The sequence below is a fragment of the Diabrotica virgifera genome, chromosome 9, assembly GCF_917563875.1.
Source record: "Diabrotica virgifera virgifera chromosome 9, PGI_DIABVI_V3a".
NCBI classification, from domain to species: Eukaryota; Metazoa; Arthropoda; class Insecta; order Coleoptera; family Chrysomelidae; genus Diabrotica; species Diabrotica virgifera.
In genome coordinates, this window is record NC_065451.1 from 58,008,596 (window position 1) to 58,031,745 (window position 23,150).

Consider the following 23,150-nt stretch of genomic DNA (forward strand, 5'->3'; position numbering starts at 1 on the left):
AAATTTTTCTTTTATTATAATAATATATACAGAGAGGGCTAAATTATGGAATAAATTCATTTTCTCTAAAATCGACGACTTTGAAGAAAAATCCCGAAACAGGTCGATTTTTATTTTTAAATTACAATTTTTTTGGCATATATTTTATACTAGTGTCGTCATCCATCTGAGCTTGATGACGTAATCGATGATTTTTTTAAATGGGAATAGGGGTCATGTGACACCTCATTTGAAAGGGTGTTCAATTGTCTATTCAGTAATATAAACAATTATATCCTTATTTATACAGGGTGACCGAAATAATAATTTTTGGAATAAATTAATTGACGCAAAAAGAAGAATGTATGTAATTTATTTAACTCAAAATACATTGTACTGCTGCCAGTAAATAAAAAAAATTATTTCACAAATAAACATTTCAATGGGAAAATCCCAATAGTTGGCTGTATACCATAGTTTAAAAAACCAATACAGAAGTAAAAACTTCGAGATGTATTCTGGTATAAAATCGTTTATTTAAAAACTATAAAATGTCATCGATTGCAGAACGTTTTCGTTCTAAACAGAACATCTTCAGTGCCTAGAATGAAGTATTTCCACGTTAGATTAAAGCAAAAGGTTAAAAATGTGACTGTTAAAATTAAAAAAAGTGTGGGAATACTTACATCCTGCCGAGTATTTTGAAACTAGCACACCGTAAATAGTGTTAACATCATCATATATGGTTTACATAATGTAATATGTTAAAATGTTATGACTACAAGTCGATGTTAATGGATAAAGTGGAACACATGCTAAAAGGGTGCCATGGTTCCCTGCTCGAAGATACTAGGTACTTGCCAATTCAATGGGCACAGACCAACTGAGAAATTATGAAGTGGATTTACAATTTGACAAGGGTGACATGACATGACAAGATAAAGCCAATTTTTGGTTAAAGTTTCATTTGATTTTGGATTTTTTAATAAAATGCGGAGGTTTGTCTGCAAAAATAATTTAAATTATTTGAATAATAAAATCTACTGTAAAGTTTAAATTAGCAACTCTCTATTCCAGAATAACTTATAGATTCATTAAATTTAATGCAGATATATTACGTGGTTTAAGTTGTGACGTCATCGGATGTGAAATGACGAGTTGAAAGTTAAGTTTGTGGAAACAAGGAAATACACTACATAGTAAGATAATTAGACTTGCATGGAAAAACAAAGCTAAACAAGCCGAGAAAACCAGAATTTAAGAGTGTTTTTATGTGATGAAATGTTGGTTGCCTAACAAGGCAAGCAGACAACAGGTTGAAGGTAAACGGTAATACCGTTTATTACCCTCCCTGTATATATTACAATATATTCATAACAATTTTTTATCAATTATTATATACGTAACATTACTTGGTAGTAGTGCACCTAAAACACGGTAAAAAATTAAATAAATTGTTTTTTTTTTTGTTTAAATAAATTAAATTGGTTATTATAATTTATATCAACTGACTCCATACTTGTAAAGTACGCTAAAAGTACATACAAATTAAAAAAACATTAAAATCCATTGGTTGGTTCCCAAGATACAAAAAGCTGTAGGATTTTGAAGTTAATATTTCAATTTTAGGTCGCATGGATTTACATACTTCATTTCTAAAGCTTTATTGACGACTTCCTTGAAAAGCAAATAGAGCAAAACAATTTTTATGAATACTTCATGTCTTTAAAAGTGAAAAAGCGCTATTTTCGATCCTTATTTTTTATAAACAAATTAGCTGTAAATTTTTAAAAAAATTTGCTAAGTTTGGCCCTAATTGACCTAGGCTAAATTATTTTTTTTTTAAGTTCGTGTAAAAATACCATCTTGTAGAATATGTAAAAAAATGTTTGTGCCGACCATAACAAAAAAGCTGTTCAAATTGTTTATAAGGAAAAATTGACGAGACTTTTGCATAATTATTTATTACTAATAAATGCACTTTTTATTAACTTTTTTTAAACAAGTTTGAAAGTTTAGCTTATGATCTTTTATTTGCCACCTGCAGAATGGTTCTAACGTTCTGTTTTTCTGACTTATTTTATTGCAAAAAAAAGCTCTCTGGGAAAAACAATTTGAATAAAATATAAACAATTGAATAAATCGCTTCGAAATTTTTGTCATATATTACGCACTACAGAACCCTCATTTGACAAAAATTTCAAAGCTGTACACTAATTTTTACAATAGTTATTGCAAATTTAATTTTTTTGCAATTTAGACCTTTTTTCTCAATTATATTAACAATAAATAAGTTTATCAATCTGTGTAATACGTCATTTTAAAGATTTTTCCATGCTCACGAAGATGTTTGTACTAATGTAACCACAAGGTACACTGTTTTCCATTGATTTGAGAAAAAACGGAAAAAACGCCGTTTTTCGACATTAAATTGTTTATAAATAAAAATGGCCGCCAGATCCTACGCAGGAAATAGTTACAATTTGTTCTCATATGTATTACCTGTCGAAAAAACGCTTCAGTACCCTGGCTGCTCGAGTGTCACGAACAGGGTATATTTTTGCCTTATTAGCCTGGGCTAATTAGACCAGCGTATTATAACTATTTTTTTTTTCAAAATTTAAAGATTATGCAAAAAAAGAAAAAATTATATTTTGTCGATAAAATATTAAATAAGGATCTCATCTTTATAATCTTTATAAGTTTGATCAATGTATCATGATTATTTTGGTTTTTATTGCGATCATAAATTGTTAATTAACAATTGAATTGTTGCTAAAATATTCGTTTAATTTTGACCGGCTTCTGGAATTACAATCTATACTAAGAAAGCTTTGATGTCAATAAGTTATTTAATTATTGATTAATTATTACTTACCTAAAACTTTATTTTTGAAAATAAGAGTTTTTGTTAGGAAAACCTGCATTTTCCGAGGAAAATTTTCGTCGGAGCAAATCGTAAAAAACATATCTCTATGCAGAATTTAATTGCGGTGAATTTTTATTTGGGTGTTTTTGTTGTGAAGTTAAAATCTTCTGAGTTATAGAGCAATAATTAAAAAAAAATACGATTTGTCGGCGCCATTTTGTTTATAAAAAAAGTAGCACACTATCTGCGGACTTTGCATAGCTATATTATTAATATGGAGGATCTTATAATTCGATTCCAGCAATAAAATTGCTGGTAAATAACTTTTCCATGAATTTTGCTAATTAGCCCAGAGTAACCTTGGAGGGGATTTGAGGTACATAGCTATTAACCAACATTGAGCCAGATATAAAGAAATTATATGAGTATCACCAAGCCCAAGGGAGAAATTAACAATTATTACTAGCCTTGTTCACCAACACGTGGACAAGATGCAAGAGGCAAAAGATCGAAATAGAGGGAAAATCATGAGAGAGATCTATGTCCAGCAGTGGACAAGCGAAGATTGGATGATGACTTACCATGTATCATTTAACGAAATGTAAAAATAAATCAATACTGTACTGATTAATTTTTTGTTTCAATTTAATTGGGGAGGGGGGCGATTATAGTATTCACAACTGCTGAAACCTGTCTAAGGAGGCGATCATGGGAAAAAGGTTGGGAACCACTGATTTAGACAATAGCGAAAATTGTGCCAAAATTCAAAAGTAGTAGGCATAACTAATTTGAAAATCAAAATATTTTTAACACTCTAGTTAGTCCTGCATCCCACGTACCAAGAAAAGTGCAATAATAGCAAGCTGAAAATTTGTTCATAGCTTAACGGTGCCGAGTAGGACAAACTTTGGAATAGTGGAAGCTTTGATTGTTGAACGTGATAAACTTGTCATCCTGAAAAGTTGATGATTCTGAAAATTAGCAGGTTGTTTTTAAGGTTTTTCAATAGCCAACATTATTTATGATATTTAAGGCCATGGGTACATAATTCGCAAATATTTTACGGCTATCCTTACCTTTTCTGTCTTTACATGGCAAATTACGTGTAGTAAAATTCACACTGATATGGATATGTAAATATTACTAGAATGTCATTCTACTTGACAATGTCATAACTAACTTAAAGAGATGGCTTTTGAATGTTCTTGGATAACTGTTATTTTTTGTATAATTGCAAATTATTAATTCAGTTAATAAATACGATAATTTTTTCACTAACTTTGTATTCAGTTATTGTAATAGTTTATATATGTACCTACAACAAAAACTAATACTCAATCGAGAAAAGAGGAAAAGTGTTAAAGTGATTTTTTAATAATATATTGTTACTATGGAACGCTTACAATTTTGAACATCTTTAGAAACAAAATACTTGGATCACAGAATATATCTTGATGTATTATCTGCTTCTATCCTCCATAAATAATACACAATAAATAACTTTTTATAAAGTTCACGTTTTAAATCAATTATTTATCAAATAAACGATATTATGTCAATATAATTTAATCAAAAACTTAAAATATTCCCGATTCATGTTAAATATTTAAAATTGTCACTGATTGTCAGTGTTTAACTGACATTGTCCTGACAATATTCTATTCGACTGAGTGCATTGTATGACAAAGATAGATTTGGAAAATATTACCACGGACATTGTGTTCATTTTTTTCGAATCCTGAAAAAACCAATAAATATTTTTGAAAAATCTAAACGCATAATGAAAGACTAAATTATTACCGAGGGCCGAAAGCCCCTTAGAATAAATAAAAAGTTTATTTTGAATGAGATATTTGAAATTAAAATTAACACAACATTTTTTCTTAGTTTTTCACCCCCGTAACTTATTAAAATAAACATTATAGAAGTTCTCAGGGACTTTCGGCCCTCGCCAATAATGTATTCTTTCATTCTGCGTTTAAATTTTTCAAAAATATTTATTAGTTTTCTCAGAATTCGAAAAAAATGAATCCCAATTTGAATAGCATTGCAGCCGAAAATACGTGCCGATCCTCTTAAATATGAAAAAATGTTTGCCCGTCAAAAATATTGGGCACTTTAACAAGTCCGACACATAAAACATGTCAAATGAGAGGAAGTTTATTGGTGATAATTAGCAGTTTGATTTTTGAATGAGAGTGTATTGACAGGGTAATAAATCAATTTGAAGTTTTGTCCGACAAAATTCATAGAACGTTTTCGTAGTCCGACGTTAGAAACCTGTTAGATGCTGAAAAAATGAAATTTTTGACGATTTCTGACGATTTTAACCATCCGTGACTAACATTGGGTTTGTAAGACGGGCCACTTAGTGTTTTTACGATTATATCTCAATTGTTTGTTATGTATCTTCGCCGCCATCAGTACCTGCTTGATTCAGGTGTATGTTTTTAGGGTTGAAGTTTGAGTCTTCAGTGTCAAGTGATTATGCAATTATCGGCAATTTTTTTCTAAGAGATCGATGTTGAACGTGACATCGATGAAACTTACTCCATGAAAAAAATATTTATATTAACGAAAGAACGTGCGAACAAGTGCTGATAATTTAGTAACCCACTTGCCAGGAGTAAAACGTGAAGCTATGTACAAAAAACAGCAGTGGAAAAATTGAGCATGTTTTTCACAAATGAGATGTGATATAATTGTTTTTATTTTTTTTGCTATTTTGCTAATGTTTAAGAGGCTTAATAAATTAAAATAAATATCATTCTTTCTTAGTTTCACTCATTCAAGGAGTAAACACAATCCTACGCTTGAAAGTGTGTCAATGGAAACATTTTTTTATGTCGGTCTCTGACACCGATGTTAGCTTTAATGTTCAGAAAACCTATAGTCTGGGCTGATTATCGGAGTATAGGCCATTTTTGGGAAAAGTTATTTACCAGCAATTTTATTGCTGGAATCGAATCTTATGATTGTATATATTAATAATATAGGTATGCAAAGTCCGCAGATAGTGTGCTACTTTTTTTGTAAACAAAATGGCGCCCGAAAATCGTGTATTTTTCAATTTTTGCTCTATAACTCCAAAGATTTTAACTTTACACCAAAAATACTCAAATAAAAATTCACCGCAATTAAATTCTGCATAGAGACGGGTTTTTTCCGATTTACTTCGACGAAAACTTTCCCCGGAAAAAGCGGGTTTTTCCAACAAAATCTTTAATTTTCAACTAAAATTTTAGATAAGTAATTGTTAATCAATAATGAAATGACTTGGTAATATAAAGCCCTTTTTTATAGATTATAATTCCAGAAGCCGATAGAAATTGAATAAACAGTTTAGCAACAATTGAATTGTTAATTAAAAATTTACGGTCGCTATAATAACGACAATAATTATGACGCATAAGAATAACTATGATTTTTTCATAAAAAGACACTATACCTATCTAATGCACTTTACAGAATTGAAATTAGACTATTTAAGCGTCCTCAGAAATATTTTAAAATTATAAAGAATTTTTTGGCTTATAAACAAATAGAATATCTGGGGAAATATTAAACAAAATTAAATTGTAAAAACGGTATTCAAAAAACAGTGGCAGGACGCTTCTTTTAAAAGAAAAAACGTTTAATTATGATGAGCAGTTCCTGAGATACAACCGGTCAAAGATGACCGGAATTTACGGCAAAGATATAAGGAATAGGATCATAATTTTCAAACCATCACCTTTTTATTTTGTCCTCTTTCTCCACACCAATTTTCATATCCTTAAAATACTCATAACATATATTATTATAATAAAAACTATCGATAATACGTGTGAAAATTGCCAAAAATAGCAAAATTCCAATCAAAAATTAGGTTGGAGAAAATGTAACCCTCAATGTTCAAAATCGGTATACGTTAAAAAAATGCATTTTCTCGGCTCCCCATGGAGAAATTTCCTTCATTCTTTTTTTGTTCCCAAGTAACTCGAGTAGAGCCATCGAACTAACGCATTAATAAATATCAGGCTTGCTTTTGTTTTGTTATAATAAATAAATTTATTTATTATAAAACAAAATTTTAATTTGTTTAAATAAAAATTGTTTAAATAATTATACAGCTTTCAAATGAAAATATTTATGTTTTTAACTTTAAAAGGTACACTTGTAGTAAGTTTAGCTAAAAAAAAGCCTACAACTGGAAAAAATATGTAGTTTTCTGTTCTTATAAATAAATTATTCTATTATAACAAAACAAAAGCAAGTTTGACATTTAATAACGCATTAGTTCGATGGCTCTACTCGAGTTATTAGGGAACAAAAAAAGAATGAAGGAAATTGCTCCATGGGAAGCCGAGAAAATGCATTTTTTAACGTATACCGATTTTGAATTTTGAGGGTTACATTTTCTCCAACCTATTTTTTGATTGGAATTTTGCTATTTTTGGCAATTTTTACACGTATTATCGATAGTTTTTATTATAATAATATATGTTATGAGTATCTTAAAGATATTAAAATTGGTGTGAAGAAAGAGAACAAAAATAAAAAGGTGATAGTTTAAAAATTATGATCCTATTGTTTATATCTTTGCCGTAAATTCCGGTCAACTTTCACCGGTTGTATGTCAGGAACCACTCGTCGTAATTAAACGTTTTTCTTGTAAAAGAAGCATCCTGCCATTGTTTTTCGAATACCGTTTTCGTAATTTAATTTAGTTTAATATTTACCGAGATATTCTGTTTGTTTATAAGCCAAAAAATTGTGTATAATTTTAAAATATTCCTGAGGCCACCTAAAAAGTCCAATTTCAATTCTGTAAAGTACATTAGATAGGTATAGCGTCTTTTTATGAAAAAATCATAGTTATTCTTATGCATCATAATTATTGTCGTTATTATAGCGACCGTAAATTTTTAATTAACAATTCAATTGTTGTTAAACTGTTCATTCAATTTCTATCGGCTTCTGGAATTATAATTTATTCAAAAACCAAGTTATTTAATTATTGATTAACAATTACTTATCTAAAATTTTAGTGGAAAATTAAAGATTTTGTTGGAAAAACTCGCTTTTTTCGAGGAAAGTTTTCGTCGAAGTGAATCGGGAAGAGCACGTTTCTATGCAGAATTTAATTGCGGTGAATTTTTATTCGGGTGTTTTTGGTGTAAAGTTAAAATCTTTGGAGTTATAGAGCCAGAATTGAAAAAAACACGATTTTCGGGCGTCATTTTGTTTATAAAAAAAGTAGCACACTATCTGCGGACTTTGCATACCTATATTATTAATACATACAATAATAAGATTCGATTCCAGCAATAAAATTGCTGGTAAATAACTTTTCCTTGTATTTTACTAATTATCGCCGAGTACTATGTTAGCTGCGGAAGGTTAAGAAATAATTTTTGAAATTTCAATAACAGGTCAAATCGGTTACAGTCAATGTTTTTTGATTTAACTCAAAATTTGTTTACTTATTCTACGATACGTAAAATTTAAAATTACATCTCCTGTGCAAAAATCATGCAAAAATCAGACTGCTAGATAGCACCTACAGTTCTTAGACATTTACTACGGTTGCCTACTCCGACTAACCAATAAAAATTAAGCATGCGATTACGTCACGAGAGTACAGTAATTGGAATGGTAATATCATTAATCGGTATTATTATGTCTTTGATTTATGGAAGATAGTAAAGATATTATAGTTGTGAAATAAAGATGTTTAGTGGATTATAATACCTAATTATGAAAAACTGTTGATATTTGGATGGTTTGGTACTTAAAATTAATCAGGACCGGTTGTTCACGTTTATCCAATGGTTAATGCAAGATTTACGGAAATCCAGGACTTCAATTTCCATTCTATGACACTGAAAACGGGTCGCTTACACTGAGTTTCCATCAATATTTAATTAACTATTGAATACATAGCGTCCTTAGAGTTCAGCTAGGATTATGTGAATTAAAATTACTTGTTATGATTTATTGTAAGAATTTAAATAATAGGTAATAAAGAACCCTGCAGAAACCTTATGGAAAATGGCTCTCTGTCAAATGCTCTGAAACTTTGGGTTCTGGTAGTCCTTGATGTGTAGAACAAAAGACTCAATGGCCGCGTAGCTCCAAAAATCATGGTTTTAAGTTATAAGCCTATAAAGTTATAGGTACAGTGAGCACGTTTGAGTTGAAATAAATTCATTTTCTCGAGAATGGGCGACTCTGGAGATAAATTACGAATCAGGTCAATTTTTATTTTTAATTTATAATTTTTTGGCATATATATCATACTAGTTACGTCATCCATCTGGGTGTGATGACGCAATCGATGATTTTTTTAAATAAGAATAGGGGTCGTGTGATAGCTCATTTGAAAGGTTATTCAATTCTCTATTCACTTATAATAACATTAACATAATTATTTATACAGGCTGCCCAAAAATTTTTTTTAATTAAATTAATTGAGACAAAAAGAAGAATGTACATAATTTATTTAGTTCGAAATACATTTTACTGCGGACAGAAAACATAAGAAATGTTAATTTGAAAAATATACATTGCTTTTTGCTTTAATTAAATGTTCAAACTGCTAAGAGGCAGGTGGGTGGCAGCTTTAATATTGAATTTAAGCGAAAAACAATATTTATTTATCAAATAAACATTTTTTTCTGTTTTCGGACAACAGTAAAATGTTTTTCGAATTAAATATATTATATACATTCTTCTTTTTGTCTCAATTAATTTAATTAAAAAAAATGTTTGGGCAACCTGTATAAATAATTATGTTGATGTTTATATTAGTGAATAAAGAATTGAATAACCTTTCAAATGAGCTGTCACACGACCCCTATTCTTATTTAAAAAAAATCATTGATTGCGTCATCACGCCCAGATTGATGACGTCACTAGTGTAATATATATGTCAAAAAATTTAAATTATAAAATCAAAATCGACCTGATTCGTAATTGACCTCTAGAGTCGACCATTCTCGAGAAAATGAATGTATTCCAACTCAAACGTCCTCACTGTACCTATATCTTCAGAGGCATATATCTTGAAACCATGATTTTTTGGAGCTACTCGCCCATTGAGTCTTATGTTCTACACCTCAAGGACTACCAGAACCTAAAGTTTCAGAGCATTTGACAGAGAGCTATTTCCCATAAGGTTTCTACGGGGTCCTTTGGCCACACTACAGCCTGTAACTTTTAAAGGATATATAAAATAAATAATAACAGAAATAATACACATAAATAATATACATACAACATTCAAATATCGAAAATCATTACCGCAACAAATTTAAAAATGGATTCTGTACTCTTGTGACGTAAGTGAAACATTTAGGTCTCCCACCACAATCGGAGTAGGCAACCGTAGTAAATGTCTAAGCACTGTGGTTATCACCCACGGTTCTTAGACATTACTACGGTTGTCTGAATCCACTAACCAATGAACAGTAAGGCCGCGATTACGTCACGAGTATACTGTAATTTGAATCGTAATATGATTAATCGGTATTTTTATTTCTTTGATGTATGGAAAATAGTCAAGATAGTTGAAGAAAATATGTTTAGTGGACTACAATACCTAATTATGCAATATTTACGAAAATCTAAAACTTCAATCTCTATCCTGCACTGAAAATTTGTCGATGAATTTCCATTAATACTGGATTAACTATTATATACCAACCAACCTTAGAGGTTAGCTAGGATTATGTGAATTAGAATTACTGATATAGTTTATTGTAAGAATTTAAATAATAGGTAATAAATTTGGTCACACTATACCCATACCTGGCATTCTAAAATGTCAACATTATTATTACGTTAATACCTACAGTCGGAAAAATGAAAGAATACCCATGAACGAACATATAAAACACGCTGTATTTTCCTGTCATCGTGCCACAAAGAAAATTGTCCAGTGCAAGTACATGTAACAATAATTATTACATGTACTTGCGTTGGCCAATTTTTTGTGTGACACGGTGACAGGAAAATACAGCGTGTTTTATACAGTGAGCACGTAAAGGTTGGAATAAATTCATTTTCTCGAGAACGGACGATTTTTGATCGTTCCCGAAACGGGTCAATTTTTGTTTTTAAATTGAAACTTTTTGGCATATATATCATACTAGTGACGTCACCCATCTGGGTGTGATGAGGTAATCGATGATTTTTTTAACTGAGAATAGGGGTCGTGTGATAGCTCATTTGAAAGGTAATTCAATTCTCTATTCAGTAATATAAACAATAATATGATTATTTATGCAGGATGTCCAAAAAAATGTTTTAATTAAATTTATTGACATAAAAAGAAGAATGTGTGTAATTTATTTAACTCAAAATACATTTTACTGCTATCAGAAAACAGGAAATAATGTTTATTTGACAAATAGATATTGTTTTTTGCCTAAATGCAATATTAAAGCGCCACCCACCTTCCTCTTGACAGATTAAACATTTCATTTATGCGAAAAGCAATGATCATTTTTCAAATAAACAATTTTTAGCAGTAATATGTATTTTTGACTAAATAAATTACATTCATTCTTAATCTCTTCTTAATCATTAATTCATTAATTTCTTCTATTAAAAAAAATTTTTTTTGGACACCTTGTATAAACAAATATGTAAATGTTTATATTACTGAATATAGAATTAAATTACCTTGCAAATGAGCTATCACACGACACCTATTCCTATTTAAAAAAATCATCGATGACGTCATCACGCCCAGATGGATGACGTCACTAGTTTGATATATATACCAAAAAGTCGTATTTTAAAAATAAAAATTGACCTGTTTCGGGATTTTTTCCAAATCGTTCATTCTCGAGAAAATGAATTTATTCCAACCTTTACGTGCTCACTATATGTTCGTTCATGGGTATTCTTTCATTTTTCCTACTGTGATGAAATTTTAACGTTTTATCCTATTTTATTAGTATATATATTTTTATTTAAGCTCCTACAATAAGTACGACGTACAACTACATAAAATAAATAACTTCATAAATAATTCAAAATAAGTCTTTACGGGAAACAACACCAAAATTACAAATACTACAATATAAAGTAAACTAGGATATGTAAGATAAATAATAACACAAAGAATACGGTACCCCGTCAAAATAGCCCCGTCAAAAAAGCTCCGACAAAATAGCCCCGACATAATATCCCGCACACAAAATAGTTCCGACAAAATAGCCTGCAGACAAAATAGCCGCGGCATAATAGCCCGCCGACAAAAGAGCCCCGACAAAATAGCCCCGACAAAATAGCCCCGAAAAAAAAGCTCCCTTCAGAATTTATCATGAAATAATTCCTTAAAAATACATTTTTTCGGAAATGGTAATTATCCTCTATTTAGATGTTTATCTTAACCACATTAAATAAAAATTGTCTTTTCAGAGAACTCGGGTCCTGTCTTTCCTGCCTCCTGGAAGTTTGAACATTTAAGTTAAGAGAAAATCAATGTTAATTTATGATATAAACATTTTTTTCTGTTTTCGGGAACAGTAAAATGCATTTTAAATTAAATAAATTAAATACATTCTTCCTTTTTGTCAAATAATTCAAAATTAAAAAAAAGTTTTTGGACACCTTGTATAAATAATTATGTAATTGTTTATAAGAGGCTGTTTTAGCCGGGGCTATTTTAGCCGGGGCTGTTTTGACCGGGGCTATTTTGTGTGCGATCTATTTTGTCGGGGCTATTTTGTTTGCGGGCTATTTTGTCGAGGCTATTTTGTGTTTGGGCTATTTTGACGGGGCTTTTTTGACGGGGCTATTTTGACGGGGCTATTTTGACGGGTCACGAAATAATACACATAAGTATGTACATACACAAGAATATGTACATATTCATTGATCGAAAATCATTTAAAAATATGGGCTTGTGTATACTTGTGACGTAAAGTAAAAAATTTAAGCCTCCCCACCACCGTCGCGCGTCGGTACACCGTCGGACAATACAACCGTAGTAAAAGTCTGATAACCGTGGTTATCACCAACATAATTCCTGTCATTTGACATGTTATACGTGTCGGACTTGTTAAAATGCGAAAGATTTTTGTCGGACAAACATTTTTTCACATATTACATAACATTGGATATTGAATAAACTTAAAAACAACCTGTTGTTTTGTCATAAACTTGTCAAAATGACACGACATACATCAAAGTTGGTCCGACTGGACACCGTTAAGCTGTTGTCATATTTTCAGCTTATATTAATAAACTTTTTTTGTTATGTGGGAACCAGGACTAACTGTTTCCTTTTACAAATTTTTTAAGTTTATTGCATCTTTTAGGTTTGTCAACATTTTGTCAAATACTTGCATTTATTAAAAAACTAACTCTTCTGTTGCAGGATGGTATGACAGAAAAAATATAGGCGAATTTAGAAAAATTATTGACATAAACTTTGTAGCAGCTATGGGTCCACCAGGTGGTGGTAGAAACCCCGTAACAGCTAGACTTCTAAGACATTTTCACTATTTGACATTCCTAGAAATGGAAGACGATAGCAAGGTAAGAGTACATTATAATACACTAAGAAAACATAAAGCACTTTATAACTTCTTATTCGGAAGTAGAATATTTATTAGAACCTCTAATTCAGAAGTAGAAGAAGGTTATTTATTATTTGTAATTTCTCTGATAATATAAAAAGAAATATGAAGTTGAGAAAAGAAATTTAGTATTAAAGAAAGGTATTAGAAAGGTATTAAAACAGCAAATTATAAACTATACAACTACTGCTACTAAATAAAAAACTACAATAATTAAGAGCGTAAGCGATGTTTTACGTCTATATTCCTACCTTTTCTTTCTTTACACGGCAAATTACGTGTACTTAGTAAGATTCTCACTGGCATCGAAGCTGCAAGAGATATAAACACTAGTTGACAACGGCAATGCCATCATTAACATAGAGGCTATTTCGTTCAATTTTTGAATGTTCTTGGATAACCGTTACTAATAGGATTATTTTGATACCAAATATGTATCCAGTGATTAGAGTAATTTATATACTATTGTTCCGGATAGGGGAATAGTACATTGTTTACCGGGTAGGAAAAGCTTAACATTCCTGGACGACTGTGAAGATTGCTAAGTCGAGGCGCAAGCCATTAGCAACACAGAGTCCAGGAATGTGGCTTTTCCTACGAGGTAAACATACTATTTTTCCGCAAATCGTTTAAAATTCGACAGATATTGATTGATTTAAAAAAAAACGCGATAATTTTATTCCCAAATAAATGGTGCTTTGAAATTCCTAATAAAATTACTTGGGTTACTATGGAAACGTATTGAGGTTGAATTGTCAAACTTGACGCTTATAAATTTAATTGCTGGTGTTCTCGAAAGTAAAATGATAAGTGATGATGAAATTTCCATTCCTGGGACTCCTCCAGAGCTGGTTGAGGCAGTGAATACTGCTTCATTAGAATTATTGCCAAAGAAATCAAGAGAAAAGTACGAAAATGCATACAGACGTTTTATGGATTATCGCATGAGTAAAAATACGAGTTCTTTCTCAGAAAATGTTGTAATGGCATACTTCCTAGACCTTTGTTTAAAGATGAAATCTTCAACATTATGGGCCAATTATTCAATGCTGAAGTCAACCCTTGCACTTAAACACAATGTAGATATATCTACATACTCAAAACTTCGTTCTTTATTGAAAAGGCAAGCTCAAGATTATAGGGCAAAGAAATCTAAGATTTTAACGAAGGAAGAAATTGAAAAATTTATCCAGGAAGCTCCAGATAAAGAAAATTTAATGATTAAGGTAATTTACAAGGTTTTAATAGCAATGTGTTTTCTATCATTTATGTAGAACACTAACAACTGTACGGAAATATCATTTCCTTACAGTAAGGAAGTCCTGACTTTTTCTTCAAGAAATTTTGACAGGAATGTCAAAATTTCCTGGCGATTTGCGGAAAATATTATTTAATAAACAACTCAAAATTTTCCTGAAGTCTTGTCAAATATTTGGTAGCCTTGTCAACACAGTATGTTCGACTGAGTGCATTGTGTTACAAAGATAGCGAATGTTCGATTTGGAAAATACCACCACGGACATGGTGTTCATTTTTTCGAATCCTGGAAAAACTAATAAATATTTTTAAAAAACTTAATAGGCTATTGATTACGTTAAAAATAAGAGAGCTAAAAGAAACTACAACGTTAACGGGATTTTATTGTCTCATATAGTCAATGCCTCTAAGTTTGAAAGGCTCTAAGTTTAAAAACCGCTTAGTGCCACCATTTAAATGGGTGCGATTTTGAGAAGTGGGTGAATTAGTCCCTAGGCACAGGGTAAATTAGGGTGAGTGCTATGCATTTTTGGTACGACGTCTACATTAAAATTGTTCCAGGTTAAATTTACTATCGAAATATTACATTTTAAAGTCAGGAATATTTTTATTCACAAAAATATATTCAGAAGAAAAGCAAAAAAAAACACGAAATAAAGCAATTTTGTTTTTTGCCCCATAACTTTTTTCCACGGGGATATAGGTATAGACATTGCTTCAGAAAAAAATAACTTACAGTCTTTTTCTTTAAAATGACGTTTAGTACAAGTCTGTATGATTTATCCTTTCCGATATTTTTCAAAGGGATTGAGGATTTTTCAAAATTTGCCGCTCACGGCTTTTTTGGGTCATGTTCCCCATTTTTAACTATTTAATGGGAAATAAGCCACAATATTATTAAAAAAATTATTTTTATTAACGTTTCGACGCCCAAATCGGGTGCCGTTGTCAAAATACAAAATACTACTGTATTATTGTGTAATAATAATAATTTAATAATATTGTGGCTTATTTCCCATTAAATAGTTAAAATTGTAAAAATGCCACAAGAAAATAGCTTCAGAACAACATGTTCCCCATTATTTCGCAAACATTGTTCTGTAACTTTTTTTACGTATTTCTAGGTATATGCAATGGTACATTTATTAGAAAGATAAGTCAATTACCTTTAAAATGGTCTATTGTATAAGGTCGCTTGACTATTTTGAAGCAAGTTCTGATTTTTCAAAATTTTATGCTTTTAATGATTTTTGATATTGTTTATGATTATTTTTTAAATTTCTTATTATGACTTTTTTTCTTGTACATTTAGGGATATACAGTGTATAGTAGAAAACAGCATATTTTCTTTACTTTAAAATGGTGTATTTAAAAAAATCTAGGACTATTTTTAAAAAAGATATCCGTAGGATATCCAATAGTATCCGTAATTTGAAAAAAATTTTAAATTTTGTATTTTTTTTTCAATTACAAGAATATAATTTCATATTATAATATAATTTTTAATTCCAAATAATTTTTTTTAATAACACTTTTCGATATTGTAAAATATAAAGGTACTTTACTCCTGAGTAAATTGATGTGTGTGTGTGTGTGTGTGTGTGTGTGTGTGTGTGTGTGTGTGTGTGTGTGTGTGTGTGTGTGTGTGTGTGTGTGTGTGTGTGTGTGTGTGTGTGTGTGTGTGTGTGTGTGTGTGTGTGTGTGTGTGTGTGTGTGTGTGTGTGTGTGTGTGTGTGTGTGTGTGTGTGTGTGTGTGTGTGTGTGTGTGTGTGTGTGTGTGTGTGTGTGTGTGTGTGTGTGTGTGTGTGTGTGTGTGTGTGTGTGTGTGTGTGTGTGTGTGTGTGTGTGTGTGTGTGTGTGTGTGTGTGTGTGTGTGTGTGTGTGTGTGTGTGTGTGTGTGTGTGTGTGTGTGTGTGTGTGTGTGTGTGTGTGTGTGTGTGTGTGTGTGTGTGTGTGTGTGTGTGTGTGTGTGTGTGTGTGTGTGTGTGTGTGTGTGTGTGTGTGTGTGTGTGTGTGTGTGTGTGTGTGTGTGTGTGTGTGTGTGTGTGTGTGTGTGTGTGTGTGTGTGTGTGTGTGTGTGTGTGTGTGTGTGTGTGTGTGTGTGTGTGTGTGTGTGTGTGTGTGTGTGTGTGTGTGTGTGTGTGTGTGTGTGTGTGTGTGTGTGTGTGTGTGTGTGTGTGTGTGTGTGTGTGTGTGTGTGTGTGTGTGTGTGTGTGTGTGTGTGTGTGTGTGTGTGTGTGTGTGTGTGTGTGTGTGTGTGTGTGTGTGTGTGTGTGTGTGTGTGTGTGTGTGTGTGTGTGTGTGTGTGTGTGTGTGTGTGTGTGTGTGTGTGTGTGTGTGTGTGTGTGTGTGTGTGTCCCAGGATATTTATGGCAACTTGTGTGTGAATAAGCCTGCACTCTGGTAACTTCTAAAATTGTGGCAACTTACACACGTTGCCAGAATTTTTTTGGTATTTATTTCACTAACATCACATCATTTCGTCATGATTTTGAAGCAATAAACTGAAAATCTGGTTTACATTTCAGTAGGTACTCGTTTTTTGAAGAAGTGTCCATAAATTTGTTTTTATTTTAATTTCTCTAGAATGTGTGTTAGTTTCCATTATTTAGTTTGAGGCATGTTACTAACACAAGCCAAACTGTGGCAACGGGGGCGTGGTAAGATAGTGGCTCCCTCTACCCAACAATGCGATGTTGCTGGACCGTTATTTTAGTTCTAGTTAGACTTTAGAGTTGAGTTGCCGCAATTTGGATTGTGTGTAGGTGAAATATTAACATGTACAAAACGAGATTACAAAAGCTGAAAAATGCTGTTAACAAAATAAATGCTGCTAATGAAATTACATCTAAGACAAAACAACAATTACTCGAAACCAAATCATGTGATAAGTTGCAAAATAACCTTATATTTCTTCCAAAATATGAATCTACAAAATGTCTAAATAGAGAGGAACGTGAACAAGTGTTGGATTCCAAACACGTGCTATTGAATGATACGTCTTTAAATGGTAAGTATATGTAATATTTTTGTACTTTAGTTTGACTATTCAATTCAAAATATCTATCCACCTATTTCACCAGTCAGATTTAAAAATCACTAAATGCAATTTACGTTTCACCACGCCATATATACAGTGCGTCTATAAAGGCATTCATTCATTATTAGTTAAATAAACGATAAAATTAGAAATACCCGAAACAGGTTGATTTTAATTTACTATTTGTTTAAATTATAATCTAGTGTACAGGGTGAACCACATTCGTGTGATTACATCATCACCATTTTGAAGCTTGCTTCTTATTGCACTACATAAGAAATTTTTCATTTTCTTAGATCAAACTACAAGTAGTACAAGCTAATTTTTTTAATTATACGTGGACGTTTTATTAAATCGTTTAGTTGTTTATTATTTTTAGTAAGATGGTACAAGATAGTAAGATAGTACAATAAATTTAAACTACAAGTTGCCATTTATTGAAAGCGGCAAATAGCTTTCCAATCGAATTACACACAGTATTTTTTCTACGACTACACGATATTAAAGAAATATGCATTTTCCATTTTCTTAGAACAAACTGCAAGTTGCCATTTATTGAAAGCGACATATAGCTTTCCAAGTGAATTATACTGCATATTTTTTCTACGACCACAAGATATTAAAGAAATATGCATTTTCTAGTTTCTTAGAACAAACTGCAAGTTGCCATTTATTGAAAGCGACATATAGCTTTCCAATCGAATTATACAGAATATTTTTTGTACGACCATACGATACTGAAAGAATATAAATTTTTCATTTTCTTAGAACAAACTACAAGTTGCCATTTATGGAAAGCGGCAAATAGCTTTCCAATCGAATTACACACACTATTTTTTTCTACGACTACACGATATTAAATAAATAGGCATTTTCTAGTTTCTTCGACAAGACTACAAGTTGTAATTTATTGAAAGCGGCAAATAACTTTCCAATCGAATTACCCACAATATTTTTTCTACGACCACACGATACCAAAGAAATATGACTTTTCATTTCCGCAGAACAAACTGCAAGTTGCCATTTATTCAAAGCGATAAATAGCTTTTCAATCAAAATACACACAATATTCGTTCTACGACTACACGATATTAAAGTTGCAATTTATTGAAAGCGGCAAATAATTTTCCAATCGAATTACACAAATGATTTTTTCTACGACCACACGATATCTATTCTATTGTGCAGAAGAAGCAAGCTTCTGTCGGCGGTCCTACGACCGCTCACCTTTTGTTTTAAATGGAAGCCCTTTTTTTCAATTTCCGGATTTGCCTTGCTGAGCTGATTTCAAAAATGTATAACACGTTGCTTAAAATTGGTACAAGGTGGACAGAAATACAAAAAAAGTTTATGAAAATTGTTTATGGAAAGTAATACGTTACTGAATGTAATAAACAAATTAAATGGAATTATGTACTTTTGCAATTACTGTGATCCACTACCAAAATCAAACAAACGAATATTTACAATAAATGTTCAAATTGTTCTTCATTGATCGTTAGACAATGACTGAACCGGGCATTACTTTCGTATCTAACATTATGTAGTATTGCGGGTATTATATGTCTTTCTTGTCTAATTCGTCTTGTAGTTGTCGGATATTTCCAGGTTTCTTTGTGAAAAGATATCAGATATTAAATATCCCCCATAAAAAGAAGTCTAATGGGCATATATCAGGTGATCTACCGGGACATTCCACTAGTCCCATTATTTCTATCCACCTTTGTGAAGAAGTTCTGTTTAAAAATCGCGCATAGTTACTGCGAAATGTGGCGGTGCGCCATCCTGTTGAAACCAGATTCAGCGGTTTAAAACAGTGGAATATACCAGGAAAAAGCTGGATCAGATCAGGAATTAATAAATTTTATAGGGAATCCAGATATAATGTTCCTGTTGAATTTTCGTCAAAAAATATGGAACAATAATTGTATTTCTCACAATACCAGCCCATGCGTTGGTTTTTTGTGGTCTTTGCGTATGGGACTCTTGCATTCAGTGTGGATTTTCATCAGACTAATAACGAGTGTTTTGCTGGTTAACACTACCTTTCAAATAAAACGTTGCCTCGTCCTAAAATAAAACGTTATCAATGAAATTGTTATTTTGGTTCATCATATTATAGTCGCAGAATTCAGTTCTTTGGTCAAAGTTGTCTTCAGCCAATTCATGGATAACACGTACTGTATAAGGGTGGTATCTTATTCTTTTTGATACTGAAGACTTTCCAATACCAAAATCCCTTGATAATCTCCGCATTGTATATTCATCAACTGTTGGTCTATCTTGCAATTTGCATCCCTCACATGTCCTAATTCTCTGTATTTACTGCTCACCGTAGATTGTGAAATAGATTCACGATCTAGGTGCACAAAGAGCAATCCGGAAATGAAAAAAGAGTTTCCATTTAAAAAAATGGTGATGACGTCATCACACGAAGATGGTTCACCCTGTATGTTAGATTATAATTTGAAAAAAAAGTAAATTGAATTCAAAAATTAACCTGTTTCGGGAACATCTAATATTATTGTTTATTTAGGTAATAATGAATTTATGCGTTACTTTATGGACGCACTGTGTAAATAATATCTAAGAGTGACATTATTAGGTATTTCCTATCACGTAAATTGTATATAGGAATTCCTGTACCTATGTATTACCTAAATTTATGCAATGGTTGGTGGAATCGAACATGAGTGAAGCTGTCGCATATTGTATGAGTAGCGTGTTAATTTGTATCCACATTTTATCCCAATTTTTTCAGATTCCTCTGAAAGTGAACCTAAAACTAGCGGCAGCGAGTATATTCCATCGTCTCATTGTTCAGACAGTCCGCCATCTAAGAAGATACACGTTATTCAAAATATCGTAATTAGCGAAGTAAATTTGAATATATTAACTGAAAAGAATCAAAGCGATAAAAGTTTTGTTATAAACAAGTATCTTACAAGCCTCAACTACAGTGAAAGCCAAAAACCTATTGATATAATATCTAATTGTAATGATGAAGATTTAGCTGTTAGTGAAGGGTTAATTTTAAACCACAATGGAAATAAAATCGTTAACGTAACTGAATTATCTGAAAATGTTTCTAATTGCAATAATAAAGATCTACCAGCAAGTGATGGGTTAAAAACACACTATGAGACATCTGACAAATTTAGTAACAATATCAAAAATCGTGACAGTGGAGGTACAACAAACAGTTCTCAGCTTACTGATAAGTCCATAACGTACAGGAAAAAAAAATTGTCGGAATGAAATTGAAATAAATGCAGCAATTAGAAAAAGTGGTAAAAGAGTAAGAAATAAAATTCATGCTTGTTACTACTGTAGTAAGCAAGTTATACTTATGGCAAGACACTTTGAAACCGTTCATTCCGAAGAATCAGAAGCAAAAAAATGTTTACTTCATCCCAAGGGTTCTCAAAAGAGAAAGCAAGCTTTCTTAGAATTGATCGGGGGGGGAGACTTCTATCACAATTGCAACGTTCTTTCTACAAAAAAAGGTCAGCTGATAGTAATTAGACGGCCAACAGCAGATGAAGCACAATTTGTTAGTGATATCAATTATGGTCCTTGTCCCAACTGTCTAGGATTTTTATTGAAAAAACATATCTGGCATCATGTGAAATATACATGCAAGGAAAAAGTTAATATTGATGACCAGAAAGAATCCCGTCATGTTATTGCCGAAAGCAATGCTCTCGTAGCTGATATATTCGGAATTGGTTTTACTAAAGATTTCACAAATTCAATAATAGCAAAGTTTAAAAACGATGAAATTGGTAACACCTGCAACAATGATATTTTGATATTGAAATATGGAGCCATGCAGTACGAGAAGTATGGTGATACTCAAAACGAGTTAATAAGACAAACCATGAGGCAGCTAGCTCGTTTAGTTATATCCCTTAAGAAATTAACTAACAGTAGGTCGCAAACGCTTGGCGATTTTCTGGTTCCTGAGAAATTCGATGTGGTTGTTCAAGCAACTAAAGACATTAGTATGACCATGGCAGCTAGTAGTAACTGTAGACCAGAATTTCATACTCCGAGTTTAGCTTTAAAATTGGGTTATGCTCTTAAGAAATGTGTGGCTATTCAGAGAGGCAGTGCTTTAAGAGCAGGAAATATGAAAAAAAAAACAAGTCATTGTTATCATTCCTTCAGCTGATGAAAATGGAATGGAGCATACGAATATCTTCCAATGCTATATCCACACTTTACCGAAGAAAATTGAATTCCACTCAACTTTTGCCAATTACGACCGATTTAGTGAAACTTAGTAATTATATCGATACAAACATGTTAAAGGCTAAACAAGAATTAATACAAGACTACACTAATAATTGTAAGTGGACACGGCTTGCAACGTTAACTTTATCTAGAATAATATTGTTTAATAAACGCAGATCGGGTGAAGCAGCAAAAATGAAGCTAACTGATTATATTTCCCGACCAACTTGGGCAGAGCAAAATACGGACGAAATAAAAAATTCTCTCACAATTATCGAAAAAAAACTGGCAGAGTCATTGACAGTAGTGGAAATTGAAGGGAAACGTGGCAAAAAGGTCCCAGCAATCCTAACTCCAAATACGAAACAATGTATTGATATTTTGATTCAACATAGAGTTACATGTGGTATTTCAAGTCAAAATGTATACATTTTCGCCAGATCTAATCCACCTAGTTCAAATCTTAGGGGGCATGATTGCTTGAAAAAAATATGTGAAGAAATTGATTTGCAGAATCCTTCAGTAATAACGGGAACAAAGTTGCGTAAATATGTAGCAACTGTATGTCAACTATTTGACATGTCAGAAAATCAATATGACTGGTTAGCTCGTCACTTAGGTCATGACGTCAAAGTACATCGTGATTTTTACAGAATGCACGAAAGTGCGATTGAACTCACCAAAGTAAGTCGATTGCTTATAGCTGTTGATAAAGGTGAAGTGAACAAGTTTGCTGGAAAATCTATTGACGAAATAGAAATTAAAGGTAATGTTTTGAATATTTAACTAGTATTAATTTGTTTGCTTCTATGATTCATTTTCTAGATCTGCCTACTTTAGAAGAAGATGAGGAAGAAGAACCAGAAGCTGAACCGGAAGGTGAAGCAGGAATTGATAATGATGAAAATTATCAGACCATTCACAAAGCAAAATGTAAGTGATTATTTGAACAATCTTAAGTCAAAACTAAAAAAACAGTCAACAATATATGGAATATTTCAGTTGTAACCTGAGGTAACTGGGGCGTTGTAAAAACATGCCAAATTAAAATGAGAATACTATTTTTTGCTAACAATATAATTTATTAATTTATTGTTTATTGATTTTTTTAGTAACCAAAGCAAAAAAGTCCAAAAAGATTTCCAGAGGTCCAGTTCCATGGACGAATCAAGAAAAGGAAGCCGTCTGCAATTAT

The 23,150-nt window shown here is 31.8% G+C and overlaps 1 protein-coding gene across 1 annotated transcript in view; it reads left to right on the forward strand.

Moving 5' to 3' along the window:
- The window catches only part of LOC126890959 (dynein axonemal heavy chain 1-like), an 87,756-nt gene that overhangs the window by 29,012 nt on the left and 35,594 nt on the right, over positions 1-23,150 (forward strand). Inside the window, exon 3 of the mRNA XM_050660137.1 lies at positions 13,221-13,381. Coding sequence (XP_050516094.1) covers positions 13,221-13,381 — 161 coding nt within the window. The remainder of the gene's footprint in view (positions 1-13,220; positions 13,382-23,150) is intronic.